We start from the raw sequence: 16,625 nt of genomic DNA on the forward strand, positions 1-16,625 counted from the left end.
ACAAACATCAGATTCTCAGAAACAATTATCCATTATTAAGCTGTCTAATAAATGCTGATCTTAATCTGTTACTTGTGGGGTTTGTTTCTTCTGTTTGTTTTTCAATCTCCTTACACAGAACAGCAAATTTGCAGCCACCCTACGAGACCTGGCTACTGACTTACTTTCACAGATATCTATTGCAAGGCATCAAGAATGCACAGCCTGCATGATTTACCATGCCGGTTTTATTGTGTAGTGTAGAGGCAATAGGAAAGCTGAGGGACAACAGAAGGATAATCATCAGCTTCCCTGCTGCAGTGTGTTTACAGCCAAAGCAGACATCCATCAAATTGGTCCTGCCAGTCCTGTGTTGCGTTGTTAGACGCCAGAACTGTCACTCTGAATAAACATTTGGGTAGATCTTTCTTTCTTTATTTATTTCATCACTCCCTTCCCACAGCATTTGAAGCATCAGCACACACGAGGGATTGTGGGGTGCATTCGAATGAGCCCACTTGATAGTTCGGCTCAACCAGAGGCAACATTATGATAATGTCCGTATAAGTAACAGGGGGATGGGTGAAGTGTCATCTCTTCACATAGATGAAGCCAGCAGGGAGTCCATAGTCAAATGCATTTAGGGAGACTTTGTTGTTGTTGTTCCAGTCCACATCTCCTTACAGACATCATTATTGCTCTCATTAGAGGAATCTTTATCTCAGCCCCAAATGGACAACAAAGTCTTGCAGTATATCTTCCTTCCCCATGCTTGTGTGTGGGGAGAATGACTGCTTATGCAAACTATGGGCTACTTGGATCCTTCAGAGCCCCCAATCATCAGGTGTTGAGATGCTCTGTTTTAATGAACTGCTTTAAATAGCCTGTTGTTTTCCCTGTCTTATATAGGGTTATATTTGTCATATAGTCCACAGCAGAGAGGTGCAAAAACAGTGTGAAATGACAAGCAGAAGATATGTGAAAAGTGCCTCTGGATTGATTCATAACCATGTTGCCATGAGAACACAGAATAGGATCTTATGCAATAAGGGGCAGCAGGATGTTCAAGTCAGTCATCTTTGGAAGGTAAATGAAGGAGAAGAAGAGTCCATTCTGATTTGTCTGGGAGTATCAGGAGCTGGAGACAGCCCCCGCGGTGTGTTATCCAAGAAACCATTTACTTCATTAACCCCGTCAGATCACTGAGGCCTCGGTAATCAACCTCGTCACACGTCTCATTAACTTCCCATTCTATCAGCACGGCCCTCACACTTTCAGATGCACTTGCACACTTCTAATTTTGTATTGCACATTTGTATCTGCAACACACAAATGCACAGTCTGCGTTTCCCTGGGTGTATTCACTGGCTTGCAAACAGCGGAGACCTCTCCTCCTGCACACGTGCAGATACACACTCCTCTCCCTCTGTTTTAGCTATAACCCCATTACCTCTGTCAGTCCCAGGGGTCTCTCAGCTCTGATGAACCCTCAGCTGCCCTGTGAGATTAGTGGACTCCCTGAGAAAAGCCCCTCATTGATTGAACTCAAATCTCTCCTGCTCGCAATGTCAGCTCAAGGTTGGCAAGTTGACTCTCTTTCTGTAATGCACTCTTGTGCTGCAGTTTTGTCATTAATATTATTGTGATATTATCAGTTCATCTCTGCTGCTTAGATTATTCATAGAGGAAGCGAAGAATTTATTGACATTCACCTTTAGTGTTCTGTGATTTCTCTTTCAGTATTTCTCTCTAGTGGCTCGGGTTTTAATGATTGCTAAAAATGTCTATTTCGCTTCTTTCTCAAGCCTTTCAATCTCCTCTCCCCTCCATCAACCCTAACCATAGAGGAAGTGTTACCACATAAAAGCTTCAAGTGTTTGGTGAAGCGAGTTGAATGTTTGAATTCACTTTTGTGCCTCACACATATGGCAGAGGGAAGCGTTTGCTTTGCATATCACTTGAAGGAGTGAAGATCCTCCACATGAAAAAGGCAGCGAGAGATGAAGGAAACAGGGCAGCTCAGTTTGTAAAAGGGACTCAGATAAATGGCTGGATCAGAAAATTTTTATGTTGAACCTGATGAACGATGAATGATGCACAAGATTTCCTGTGGCGATGAATAGAGATGAAGAGATTATTCAGACATGTAGATCATTCAGGCAGGAACATTGCCCTGCACTACTGTCTCTTCTCTCCATCATAATTCAATATTTACTGTTTAAGCTAGAAAACTGCTCCCTTTTGGCCTCCTCTATCTGGTATCCATGGCAACAGATTTGAGAACAGTGTCGCCTTTATGTGCCGGTGAGTATGTGTGAGTTTGAGCGTAATCTCTAATAATACACTGCAGTTGATGGGTTTTTGGGGAGCAGCTGTTGACCCCTTGATTTCAGGGGTGTCTTTGTGCTCTTACACAAACCCTGGATCAGCATGAACATGCACACACAGAACAGGACACTTTTAAATCTTTCCTAGAGTTGATTTAAAATTTTTCCTGAACAAAATGATTAAATTGCCTTCGAAATTACTAAATAAATACATCATTCATCAGAAGTGAAATCTGTAAACCTCCTTTTTTTTAAATGACTAGCTTTACCAGATCAACTTGATTAACCTTTATAACTTCAACCCGTCAGGCTCTGGCCCAGTGCACAAGTATAGACCAGTGTTCATATTGTCAGGTTGATAGAATTGCCAAAATATGATTTTTATAGCTAAAAAACTAAAAGGGACATTATAAATAAACAGATAGATTATGTAGCAAAAAAACAAAACAACCAGAAACTTAAAAAAAAAATGCTGTCATTCGTTTCCATAATTCTTATTTCATAAATAGTATGAACCCAAGATATTTAATGTTTTATCTCATCTACTTAATTTAATGTATAAATAATAAATACATTTAATAAATTCTCTCTTCAACAATAAAGTTTCTTAACCCATTAGCTATCACCAGCCATCAACAGTAGGTCTTTGGATGTCTGCTTTGAGACTCCATCACCTTTCAAGAGTGTAAAACCCATTCCTGACCTCTGACAGGGTGGGGTCGTACAGCTAAGCTGCACCCACTGTGAGGGAACAGATGATCTTGGAAACCAGTGACACTACGAGGAGAAGTTAGTTCAGGCAAAGTAGAGACGACACAGAAGCAACGTCATGTCAGTTCTGGTGGCTGAGATGAATACGCGGCCAGGTTAACATTTTCATAGACCCCTATTTATTTAGGAAAGAGGTGTAGACCTGTGTTTCAAGGAACATGGGTCAGTTTTGATAACTGCTTCAAATCCTGGAGCATTGATCAAGTGTTGCAGATTTTGTGTCCCTTTTCCCGCAAGTAAGTCTTAAATATGTGGAACAGCATGGGGTCATGGTTGCATTTTGTGTTTGTACATGTATTAGGCATTTTCTGTGAAGGACGTGTAAGGACTGCAGGAAGACCAGTCCACTACCCATATCCTCTTCTTATGCAGCCATGCGTGCAGAATGTGGTTTCACATTGTGTTCATGAAAAGTGCAACCCTGAGAAAAAATGTCCTCTTTAGAGCAGTATATGCCATCTTAAAGGACATGTTTGCCTGGTCGATCGTCTCAATTCTTTTCCTCGTTGATACAAAGAACAAGTCTGGTTTCTCTGGATTCAGCTCGGATTTCCAACTAATGTAAAAGAAACTACGGTACCTTTGGACAGCCAAACAAGTATCAACAGAAGACATCCAGTTTGCAGGAGAGTGGGAATGTTGGTGAGTTACTTATGCTGGTTTGACCATTTCAAAAAAACAACAACAAAAAAACAAACTTGTTTATCTGAGTTATTATTGGCAGTTCTTGGTTGCTTTGAGTTGTGGCTCCTGGACAGTCCTGTATGAGTGTTTCCACAGAGCCTGCCCCTGCCCTACGGAGATTGGTGTGGAGCGTTTGTGCTGGTGGGTGTGACTGTGAATGGGAGTGGCACCAGACAATTTTCACAAAGTAAATGGGTATGACTGGCCCAGCTTAAAATATGCTGCTCTGAGATCTTTTCTGGATTAATGCTCCTGTAACAGTAGTGTAGCTGAATTATGCTGAAGGCACAAACCAATGCAAACTTGGGGCTTTTCGACGTCTTGCTGATTTAAGTATCAATTACATATTTTGTTAGGAGCACACTGCAACTGTCTCTTCCAAATACGTCTGAAATACAGATTTTTCCGATGCCAATGCTCGATTGCACTGTGTGGTGGTCCAGAGCAGTCAACACCAACAAGGCTAAGCAGATTTCTTTTTCATCTGTGAATGCCTTTACCTCAGTGCTAGCCTCAAAGAGGTCAATGCATCTTTATTATCTGATAAAGGGTTGTTGTGTTTAATTTACTTTTATATTGCTTATCATGAAAATAGAAGCAAAATACACAAGAAACACAACTACATGCCTCAATACAGTGCTGGCCACACAGCCACAAACAACTTAGTTTAAAAAAAGTACTGACCTTTATCAAAGTGACATTGATATGAGCACTTCTGTTGATTTAGAAACTACACACTCTGTTAACTTGAACGAACCCACACATAAGACTTGACCCTGATGTATCTCAGCAACCAACAAACCAGACTGCTGATGACACTGCAGATTTTTAACTACAAGTTTGGAAGTGAGTGTTTACAAGCTTCTGAGCACAGACAATCACCAACCTGGCTAATAAAATATATCCCACTGGGTGTTTTGCACGTGCACATGGATATAGACATACACAAGGCTGGGTTGAGTAAGAGTGACCTACTGTGGGGCACCAAGAAAGGAAAGGTCATCACACATCATTTACATGGCTTGTCCATGTTAAAGAATGTTTTCCTTACATGGAAGGTCAGGTTTTGCATAGAGGCATGCTATAAACCAAACTTTTGACAATAAATAATTGATGGGACAACTGTGACTTGTTCATGCTTGGTCTATGTGAGCTTTCCATCCTACTCATTTTTGTTATATTAAGGGGAAAACAACAGCCTTCAAGCACAGATGTACAGCTTTAATCTGCCTTCGTTCACCCACTCAAGCCCACGCACAAACCCACCACAAAATGAAATGTATTGGTGAGGTGTGATGTGGCAGCTTCTGTATCTTTGGGCACACAGGTTAAATTGGAATAAGTTACATCACAACCGCTGGGTCTTTGCAAGTCATACCAGGAGTGGTGACGTGTGTGAACCATTTCCTTTTAAGACAAAGGTGTTAAACTTAATTTATAGGTTAGCCCACAGGTTTGCAAAATGCTTCATGTCAAAATACCCCAGAGAGAATACATTGCAACAACACAAGATGAGATTTATTAGGACACAGCAGAGATTTATAATAATGTCTTGGCTAGATTACCAGAGTGCAACCATTTATCATGATCTTTTTTTTCTATTTTTTTTACTCTGAATCCCTTCACTTCGATCTTGGTAAGTTATTTGGAAGTGGATATCTGATTATATCTAAAAGCATTTATCTTTTGTGTTGTTTGGACTGCAAGGACATCTGTTTTGCACATTTTTATACTGTGAAACCATGCTTTCATTAAATGTGTGAAACAGGGTTCGACATTTACTTACTGGAACAAGTAAAGCTTTTCCTGGTAAGAAGTGTGGCCCTATGATGGACTACCGACCTGATGGCAGCTGGGACTGACTGCACTGGATCCTGAGTAGGATGAAGTGGACGGATGGATGGATGGACGGATGGATAGGCGGACAGATTCATCACAGTAACTCTGACCAAGAGACGGTGGTGATGGATCTTGTTGAGATATACTGTTTTGGTTTTTCCTTTTGTATGTTGGAGTTTAAACTTAATTTGCGGAGTCAGTGATGATCAGTTTCACTAACACTGGATGGAAACTGGACTCTGCAGTGAATTCCACTAAAGTAGTTGTGTCTGTTTTTAATTCAAGACCCAATTATCAGACATTCAATTTCATATTTTTGCCTAATCTTATGCATAGAGATTTATCTCTGGATTAGCTAAACTTTCCTTTGTTATGTGTTGCAGATTGTGAAATCCTCTAATTATTTCCAATTTTGAAATATTATCACATTGGTTGTGTTTTGCTCTTCATTTATGAACTTCTTTTTTTTAAACGTATAAATGTTCTCTTATTCCAACACTTGACATTGTGCTATTTTGTACTATTTTAAATCAAACAGAGTTGAATGATTTTCCTCCAAATGCATCAAGTTTTTATATTTTACAACATCCCAGTATTCTCTTCGACACATACATTTACACTTACATTTGGTTTGTATTTTTTTGGGCTATATTTACCACCACTTATTTGTTATCCTAGCAGAGGCACGTGTTTAAATGTGAAGATAAATGAAGCCCCTTCCTGTTATAAAACAAACAACAATAATACTGAATGACTTTGTTTCAGGTAATTAATTTTTTTGATGAATGTCAGATGGATAATCAACTGAGGCTAGTGTGTTATCTTATACATGTTGACATATATAACTGCTGCAAATGCACGTTCCTTAGGTGAAGTCTTGATGATGCATATGCTGCTTTGCTGTGATGGTTTACTGGGAGGGAACAATGGCATCATTAATAACACATTATTAATTACATGTTTTCTTTCCCTGCTGTGGCAAAGTGTCTGCTTAAAAAATTGCTATAATGATCCAGACGGTGCAGATAAACCAAACCGAGGTTGAGTCTTTTGAGTGTGAAATATTACTTTGCTTATGTCTCATGATATTTCAGGCATTTAAACCAATAAACCAGAATGTATTTATAAACAATATTATCTGATTGATTTGGATGTTAAAATATATTTTTGGCGCCTCTCTCATTCTCTCCATCATGTAGGCATGCATCTGAACCCGTTGAGAAAAAGGGCAAAAACACGTTTCCATTAGTGGCAGACTTTTGTCAACAACAAGCCTTCTGCCAGATGCTGCCTTCCCTGTTTGTCTTAAAATAAAAATAACACCCGGCCTGAATGAGCTGTCCCTCAGGAGAAAAATCCTGGTGAAAACAGGGGGAGGATGGAGAGGGGAACGTGCTCAGCTCGCTCACGGCCAGGGGGAGGCGATGTCGCCCCTCCTCTCCTCTCCTCTCTCCTCTCTTCTCCTCTCCACTGATGTGCTCAGTTTGGCCAGAGCGCTCAGACTGCTGGCTGAGATCATTAGTAGACACCAGGCTCCGGGACCTGACATTCACCGATCGGAAAAGCAGAGACGAGGGAAAGAAAGAAAGAGAGGGAGACAGAGTCACGTACGGAGATATTAAGAAACAAAACCACCACAAAAACCCCGACCGACCCTGGGAAGCTGGGACGGTGCAAAAACAGCGACCGAGGCGGACTCTCCGGTCTCTCAGCTCCGCCGTCCTCTGCACTGACGGCTGCAAGCGCGGTCTTGTCGCTCATTTCTCTTCTCTTTTTTTTTTCTTCTTCTCCTCCCGCTGGATTCGTGCTCACATGCAGTCGGATGTGGGCTGCTTGTTTTGACTGCAGCAGTAGTCCCGCTCCCCCTCCTCTTCCCTCGTCTCCTCCACCTCCCCGATCCAGCGGATTTGCGAAGGAGCCCGGCGCCGACTGAACGCAGCAGCGGCCCCGCAGGCAGCGCGCTCCGGCCCGCAGGAGCGTCTCTGCAGCAGCGGCCCCACAGGCAGCGCGCTCCGGCCCGCAGGAGTCTCTGCAGCAGCGGCGCTGCAGGACCGCGCTCTCCGTGCAAGTGGACGCAAACGCACGCCAAGTTTCCCGACTGGATTTCCCCCCCACACACTTTTTTTTTCTTGTTTTGCTTTTTTGCCCTTGTGCGACTACCTTCATTCTGTTATTGCCTGCAAAAAAAATAATTATATATATATTTATATATATAATTTTTCTATCCAGAGCACCACTGACGCCATTTCCTTGGGGTTTTCTTTCAGCAAACAAACACACAACAACAAAAAAACATTTATTCCGTCTCCGTGTGACAGCTCCCCGGGAGGCTGTCATCCCATCCGTCAAGTCGTGTAAAATGTGTCGGGGGCTAAATGGATTGTAAATGATCTTGATGAAATATTCACACGCCAGAGCCGACTGTGTGCCAACATTAGACATGGGTAAGTAGCGCCGGTCTCACACCTGATCACACCTCTCTCCTGGAACCGTCCTGCTGCTGTTGACGTGGGAAACCGCCGTCTGTCTGTGTTTCATGTGGGCAGCTTTACCTGTCACATTAACCCTGCGCCGTGCGCGTTTTGGCCTGCATGTGTAATTGTTTTCGGACCCACTCCGCTGGTCGAGTATACGTGAAATCGCTTGCAGTCACGTGTAGATGAAATCCAGTGAGCGGCACACGCGCCGTGACCCCACTCTTCCCTTTTCACGCAGAGCTTCACGCACGTAGACATCCCAAACAACGGTGCACCGACTCAAGGACCCATAAATCAGCCTACAGGCTGGCACCAGCGGTTATCACTGTGTAATGTGCTGGTTACTGTGTGGCTTAAGGATTAAACTACTAATTGGCACAATACGATGAAGAGTCTGGTGAAGCAGCAGATCAACCACTGCTCTGACATCAGATCTGTTGGGTTGGGCATCCTGCATCTTCTCTCACTGCTAGTCCATCCCACAGCATCGCACTCTGTGACAAACTAGCAGGCAGTTGAATATCTTGTCACTTAAGCTGTAATGTGGGGTTAAAATATGAATTAGGTCGATTGCAGTGGACAGAGAGGGTACAGATGTCACAAACATGTCCAGAGGTGCCACGTTGCTGAATGCCCAAGATGTGCTTTGCATGCACTGTATTTTTTGTCACATCTTTGCCTTTCTCTGTGTATTTCATTTTGGTTCTCCATGGGGTTAGTGTAGAGATTCCCAAACGGCTGCACGTGGCTCGGTGAAAGCCAGTGCCGCCTCAGTTGGTTATTCTCATCAAAAGCCAATCGGTTGTGCATTCAACAAAAAAAAAGAAAGAAAGAAAAAGTGATGGGTTTGATTCAGTTGTGTGATTGAAGGTCAGGGCTGAGAGTCAGTGGCGGTCAATTATCAGCAGAGCCCAGAAACCTCAGGCACAACCAGAGCCCCCAGATGATAAATAGACAGGCTTGAGTAAGTCAGGGAAAGTGTGGAAGTGTGGCCAGCTTCCTTGGGTATGTGGGAGTAAAGTTGTGGGAACAGGCACTGGACGATAAAGGGCATGACAGGAGAGGCAGCTGCAAGAGAGGTGCGTGACCAGGTGGAAAGAGATGAGGTAGAGGGATGGATAATAGAGGTGATTCATCGATCTTGTCTTGTTAGCGGTTTCAACTCTACTCCAGCTTGGCAGCGATTTTGTGGCATAAAAGTACAAAGTGGGCTATTTAACTCCATATTAGGTAACGAGATGCCCATGCCACCTTTAAATTAAAGCATGAGAAATCGATTGGGTGCATCCCCTTTTGAGCAGGATACCTTGGGTTGAAATAGGATCAGAGAAGGTGGGGAGGAGGGAATGTGAACGGGATCCAAGGACAAATCTAACTGTTGGCAGGCTCTCTTAACAGAATATCAGCACTGGAGCACCTTTTGGCAGAGCATGCAGAGAGAGAGGGAGGGAGAGAGGGAGGGCTTCGAGGTGGAGGGTAGAGGAAAGCGGTAGCACAGAGAAGAGGGGAGAGAAGAGAGGATGGGGGGAGTGAGGTGAGGGGAAGGAGGAAGACAGTTGGGGGAGTAGGGGAGGTGTTTTTGCTGACAGCCATTTTGTGGCTTCTGCTGCAGTTAAAATGGTTTAACACTCATCTGCTGGTGCGGGGTAGTTAGGTGAGGATGGTTTTAGTGCCACCTGGCTTATGGCTCATCCAAAAGATGTGTGTGCGCGTTCCTGCATGAAACAGCTTTAAGGCTGTCGTTTTCAATTATGGCTGACCCACACAGGGTGTTTTATGATTGCCCTTCTAACTGCCCTATAACTGAACGCATGCATGTACCATCCATGTTGAACAGGGAAGAGACAAGTCGTGTAATTCAAATGGCAAGGCAGAATGAGCACTTTGATGGCTTCCTTCACCTTGCCCTGCTCTGAGGTCTAACAGGCTCCAGCCTGTGCCCACTACAAGGCTGGGCTCATTCCCTTCTGATTGGTCTCTTGTCAAAGATCAGATCCTTTACAGGTACTGGTTTATGTGCCTGCCCTTCGCTGGAGAGCTGGAATAAAAAGACGAATGGGGGTGAAAAAAAGGAAAAATGAAAAACTTCACCTTGTGCAATGAAACAGTCATTTGATGTGCTTCTAAATCTATAAATGTGTGTGTGCATGCATCTGTCCATGTGTAAGCTATTTGTGAGTCCACCTCAGGCACTAGGCTGCTGGGTATGCAGCCTTAAAAGGTTGTGTTTCTGCTGCCATCCCTCTCGCCCCTCTCTCCCTCTTGCTCACACTCTTTTCTTCCCCAGTTTTTTTTTTGTGTGTGTGCATCAGTCTCTCTCCTGTCCATCTGCAGTCCATTATCGATGCTTTATCATAATTGTTGGCAAGACAAAATATTGCAAGACTGTGTCATTCGCAGGCTTTTACATCCAGCACAGGGAGTGACCTTATGCTTTTTGAGAGGGAAGCTGGTTAGCGCTGGCAGTTTTGAGCGCATAATAAAGCTATTTATGCAGTGAGTCTGGCCTCTCACAATCAGCCTGCTTGTCTGAGGCTAGTCAAGGTGTGTATGTGCATGTGCATCAGTGTGTTTGCGTGTACAAGAGTGAGAGAGAGGAGACTGTGAGGCTCAGGCTAAGTAGGTGAGGGAGGCCCGAGGAGGGGTCAGCCTTACATAAACTGTCAGCCTGCCAGTAACAGTACTACCACTGCTTAGGGCACTGAGCGGAGAGGGAGGAGGGATAATCATGACCCAGCTAAGTAGTTTACCAGGTAATAGTTCAGACGGAGGACTGAGCCAACGCATGATGCCATTCTGTTGTGACTGGGTGACAGTTGTGAAGGTACAGGGTGTCTTAAGAGCACCAACCGGACAAGAGTTTCTTCTGAAATTTCCCCTTTTGATCCGTAACTGTGTGTGTGTGGCATGTTGTCGTTGGCAGCTGTTTTTTTTCCTGTCATTGTCTGGAGTCACATGACAGCCAGGGTGGCTTTCACACATACCGTTAGGGCGAGTCACCACACTGGCATTAGGGACTGGAGGGCTCCTGAAGGACCAAACAGGGTTATGTGGGCTCAGCGTGAGATCAGACTGAGATTGTGTCTAGGATTAAAATATATATACTATATATATATATATACATTTTTTTTCATGGTTTCCTAACTTCCTGGAAGCTGGTGGTTTTTAATGAAGCATGAAAATCACCCCAGAGATTGGCGTTCCATCAGACTGAACATTTTTCTTTCTGTCTTTATATATCAGCTGCTTGGTGGGATATTTGCCATTGTGCGGTTATACCAAGTGCTCAGTGTCTTTTCAAGACTGTTCAGTGGAAGACGTAAACTACAGAGTTCACATTGCACCTAATATCAGGAGATCAACTGCAAAAGATCATGGGAACTTGTCCCATCTCTTCCATGAAAATGCTGCCATTGCAGGTGCCTGCTGGTAGTTTCTGTCATTATTTTATTGTTGTCCTTTCTAAGGATCTAGTTGGGATTTATGTCAGGACTCAGTGGTGGACTTTTACGGACAGTCTCACTCTACTTTCTGCTATTCCTTGGTTCTGTGTGTCTTCTGGTTGCTGTCCTCTTGAAATATCCGCAAGGTCCTCCTCAAGTTTAGTTTTCAGACACTGTGGGAAACACATTTTCCACTGCCTCGAGAATCTGATCTTATCATCTGTTTAATAAGTTTAGCGCAGCTAAAAGACATTCCCAAAACCACTCTTGTGGACCTTTAAGTTTCTAGGTGCTGAGCCTTCGTATAGCTTTAGTAACAGAACCTACGTCATAAATTCTTACAAATGGTTTAAAAGTCACAAACTGTACGGCTCAAGACCGTGACTAAAGTAACAAGTCTCTTTATTTATATTCAAAGCAGAACATGCAGAATAAAATGACCAGCCATCGGCTTGGATTTCAGGGTTGGGTGCTGCTTATTTGCATTGTTACACTGAGACGTTTGTGGAAACACCACTGTAGATTATGATTATTCAATCGCACTGTGGCCATGTGCTGTGGGCCCTTATGGGTATTATGATGGGGATCAGCTGTTTGTACAGTAGCCTTTGCTGGTACAGGACTTCAAGCTGAGAAAACACTTCCAGGTACTGCCAACAGTAACCGTGTTGGAGTGTATAAGGGTCGGAGGTATTTGCTTTTTTTTTTGTTTGGTGTAAACAAAGGGGTCTTTATATGTCTGCAGAAAGAAGCAAGCTTTTACTTGAGTCATGTCTGCAGTTAGCGGTCCATTCTGGGTTCATATCAGTGTAAATGGTGTCAGACTTAGCTCAGCATGTGAGATAACATTCTGCACTTCCAGCTCAGTCATGCCTCATGTCATATTGACTGATGGGATTCCCTGGAGCTGAAGTGAGAAGTGTAGTCCAGTGTTTGTTTTGGTCGGTTACTGTTTATACCCCTGTGTGTTAGTTGGCCTTTGTAAGTGCATGTGTGTGTGTGTGTGTGTGTGTGTGTGTGTGTGTGTGTGTATTTGCGTTTGTTGATATGAGTAAATGTATGATCCAAAAAAGATAACTCAAATCCTTTGAGACTACTATACTATTACTAATTTTTTTCTTTACATAGATGCATGTGTAGTCAGTGACAGTTATATTGTCATTTTGATGGGTATTTATGTACATTAGAGAGATTGTGTGTGTGTGTGTGTGTGTGTGTGTGTGTGTGTGTGTGTGTGTGTGTGTGTGTGTGTGTGTGTGTGTGTGTGTGTGTGTGTGTGTGTGTGTGTGTGTGTGTGTGTGTGTGTGTGTGTGTGTGTGTGTTATTCATGTGTGTAGCAGTGCTTCTGCATGCATGTGTAAAACAGTCAAGACGCTGTTTTTCCAGACCAGCTCGTAAACCACATCTGGGGAAAGAATTTAGATTCCTTCCCTCCGTCTTTCTCTGCTGCCTTTAGTTTTCCCCCTGTGTGATTCCCTCCCTCCTTCCCTCTCTGGTGAAAAGAAGAAAAAGGGGAAAAAAAACGACAGAAGTCGGCTCTGTTCATTTTCTTTTAGTTTTGCGTCCTCAGGCTAACTTCAGCCTGGCTTTCGAGCAGAGACGAGGAATGTCTTATTTTGCACCGATCACATCCAATATATGCATGGCTCTCCTTCCGATCTGCTTTTAGAGATGGAATAAGTGGGAATGGGATGAAGATAGAGGGCTAGTAAAGATGGGTGACAGTGAGGGAAAAGGGTAGTAATAATCTGCCTCAAAAATGTTTTTTTGTTTTTTGTTTTTATGAGGGGTATGACATGCAAATGAGAGACTGGTAGGATGCCTCTGCAGCTCTGTGATCATGCCGTCTGTTTGTCTTTGCATTTAAATGGCAGCTGTTGATGATATTGGCGACAGCAGACAAGTCTGAGAGGTAGTGATGGAATGGAAACTGCAGAGACGACAGGACAGGTTGCCCATTCCTTTTCCTAATCATGTCATTCACCTGCTCTTTCCACAGACTGTCCCTGGCTTCGCTGTGCTCCTGTGGGACAACTAACGCAACTCCAGTAGCTGATTTACAACAACCAACCAGTCCACCGGACTCCTGCTCTCTGTCTGCCTATTGGCTGGCTGCCGTAGCTTCCCCCATCCTGACTGGCTCTGGTGGGAGCGTGGATGGAGCCAAGGGATCTGGTTGGCTCAGCCCGACCCAAAGAGGCGGACCTTCAGGGATGTAGGGTAGTGCCAAATGAGGCGGACCAACTAGGAGCAGGTGGCATTGGGTTGGTGCGCAGTGATGATGTGATTAACGGTGGCGTCAGTGAAGGGGAGGGATTAGAGGAGCAAGGGGAGGGGCTTATGGAGGAGCAGGAGTTCTCCATCAAGGAAGCAAGTTTCCAGGAAGGAAGTCTAAAGTTGAAGATACAGACCACCAAGCGCACCAAGAAGCCCCCCAAGAGCCTTGAGAACTATATTTGCCCGCCGGAGATCAGGATGACCATTAGGCCTCCAATTGGAGAGGGCAAAGGGGGGCGGCAGGGGCGAACAGGAGGTGGGGCTGGAGCAGGGCGGGGCTCCAAGGACGAAGAACGAGGACCCCCCAGAAAAAGGGTAAGTCACTGTTGGTCCTTCCTCTTATGCAATTAGAATAAGTACTACAATGACAAGTGCAGATCACTTTTGTACATTTGAGTGAGAAGCAGCTCACGTCTATCTCGGCATCTCTTTCTGTACCTTTCTCAGTTGCTCCTTCCCGGGTTTGGTTACAAAGAGTCAAAGTTTGCTCTGTAATTGAAACCACTCAAACAGATCACACAGTGACACACACACACAGAAACACACAGCACGCACACACACGTAGCAGCTGAGAATAGGGCTGACACAAGCAAGTGACAGCTGGTGTCTGCCATCTCCATTTGTGGTCATACACACAGAGACCTTTCCTGACCCTGACCACTCCTCTCCTCTCCTTTCCTCTCTTCTTTTTTTTTTGGGGGGGGGGGGGGGGGGGGGTGGTTAGTTAAGTCCTTTTGTTTCAGTTTTGAGACTTTCTCTTTTGATGGGTTGACGACTTGATTGTATTGTGATTCTCTATTTCTGAAATGGTCAATTAGGGGCTTGTTGAAACCAAAGCTCTTCTCTCCGCTCCTCTCCTCTGCTCTCCTCTAATGAAATCATCCTTTGTGCGTCACAGTCATCACCCCCTCCTCCATCACCCCTCATGCACTTTGCTGGTTTTTGGTGTGTGTGACACTGTGTATGTACAGGTCCTTGGGGGAATCTGGTGTTTGCTGGGTGTGTTGACCTACACAGTGGTGTGTGTGTCCAAACCTGACAGTCATCTCAATGGCACTGAGCTCGACAGGCTCAGCAGGAGTAAAGGTGTCAGCTTGTCAACACGATGCTTAATCGTATATTTGCTCTGTTGCTCTTCATCCTTGTAGTTTCACTCAAAATCAAGAGGTGCAGATGTTTTTTTTAACCTAATCTAGCATGGTCAGCTCAGCCTGTAATCGCTGTTTGACTTAAGTCGCTGTTCATACGGGGTGTGAAAATAAATGCCAGATATTCAGAGAGTTTGTCGATGAAGGAAATATTTGCATGGGAGACAAGGCATGAGAGAAATGCTTTTTTATACATATTACCTTTTTAAATGTTCTCAAAGACATATCATTATTAAAGCACAGAATTCAGCCAGTCGTGTGCCAGCCATCCTGTCAGTTCCAAAAACGGTGGTAGGAAAGAGGAAAGAAAGAAAAATTCAGTGCACCAAAGTCTGACTTTCTCACACAGTTTAATTTTATCCTGTTATTTTTTTCTTGTGTATTACCTAAAAAAGTTAAATCCTCCAGGATTTATTTGGCTGATCGTAGATCTTTGTAAGTGATGACAAATGAAGATTCATAACCACCAGTGACAGAGCTGTTGCTCTGGCGACGTCTCTGTTACTACTGGCATACTGTAATATTACAACATTTGCTTGGAAAGAAAATGTGTTGTCGCTGCTTTGTTATTTGGTGAAATATTTCTTAACCTAAAGTCACAGTTTCAGCTTATTGTCTGCAGGAGGAGAAGTCTCACCACAAAGTTGACTGACTGACCTGTCTGTACTGATATCGAATTAAAGCAAGAAAAAAACATGTCTAACACTTAAAAACTTTCAGTGTTCACATCAATTAGTGAGATGAACGGGCTGAGCTTTGCTCTCCGACGTCTGGGCAGCCGGTCCTAATCAAGCATCATTTGCCTCTGTTTGGAAAGACCTCTGCTAAGAGATGACTGACAGAGGTTGTCATAGTGACGGGCTGGAGAGCTCGTGTCTACTGAGGTTTGGGGTTTGTGGAGAGGAGGGGAGCGGAGCGGAGAATGTGTTGATGTTGGTTCAGATCAGTTTCGACCCTTCATCCCCACAGCTCTGTCCCTCAATCACCCCACCCCCCACTCACCCCCGCTTCTCCTCCACATCCTTTCCTTGCATCCACCCATCACCTGCCACCCCAAGGGTGTAATACAGGCAGGCTCACTGGGGAGGAACGGGTTAAAGAGAGAGGCTGGGCTGCCTCTCTGTCTCCTTCTCTTTTTGCGCGCCTAAGTGTGTGTGTGTGTGTGTGTGTGTGTGTGTGTGTGTGTGTGTGTGTGTGTGTGTGTGTGTGTGTGTGTATGTGAGTGTTGAGGTTAAATACTCTCTTTGTGGTGTATGTGAGGCTGTGTGTCATTAGGGGGGTGGGGGGGGAGCAGATGGACAGCCTCTCCACTCTCTCTTGTATTATATCCACATCTACTCTTTCCCACTCTCCTTCTATCTTTTTTTTTATCTCTTTCTCTATCCACACTTGTCCCCTTGCATCTTTTTCTTTCAACGAGTCTTCCTCTTTTCACACACTCTTTTTCATCACTCTTTTCTTCCTCTTTGGCCCTCTCTTGTCCCGTAGCAGATGGCAGCGTGGGGCTGCAGCAGCAGCATCAGAGCAGAAGCCAGAGTGTGAGCAGGAGAAGGTGAAAGGAGAAGGGGGTTGTGGTAAGAGGAGGAGAAGGGAGGTGGGGGTCAGGCATATGGAGAGCCTGGTTAAGGGGCCCCCTTAGAGGGAGTGTGTATGTGCGTGTGGTGGTGAGGTGAATAGAGA

General features: G+C 44.3%; 1 protein-coding gene across 1 annotated transcript in view; it reads left to right on the forward strand.

Annotated features, from left to right (window-relative positions):
• The first annotated feature begins 7,095 nt into the window (after nucleotides 1-7,095).
• setbp1 (SET binding protein 1) overlaps nucleotides 7,096-16,625 on the forward strand; it is a 36,286-nt gene continuing 26,756 nt past the window's right edge. The window contains exons 1-2 of the mRNA XM_061729061.1: nucleotides 7,096-8,044; nucleotides 13,520-14,112. Of these exons, the coding sequence (XP_061585045.1) occupies nucleotides 13,678-14,112 (435 nt within the window). The 5' untranslated portion in view covers nucleotides 7,096-8,044; nucleotides 13,520-13,677. The remainder of the gene's footprint in view (nucleotides 8,045-13,519; nucleotides 14,113-16,625) is intronic.

This window comes from Cololabis saira, chromosome 9 (genome assembly GCF_033807715.1).
Source record: "Cololabis saira isolate AMF1-May2022 chromosome 9, fColSai1.1, whole genome shotgun sequence".
Taxonomy (NCBI): Eukaryota; Metazoa; Chordata; class Actinopteri; order Beloniformes; family Belonidae; genus Cololabis; species Cololabis saira.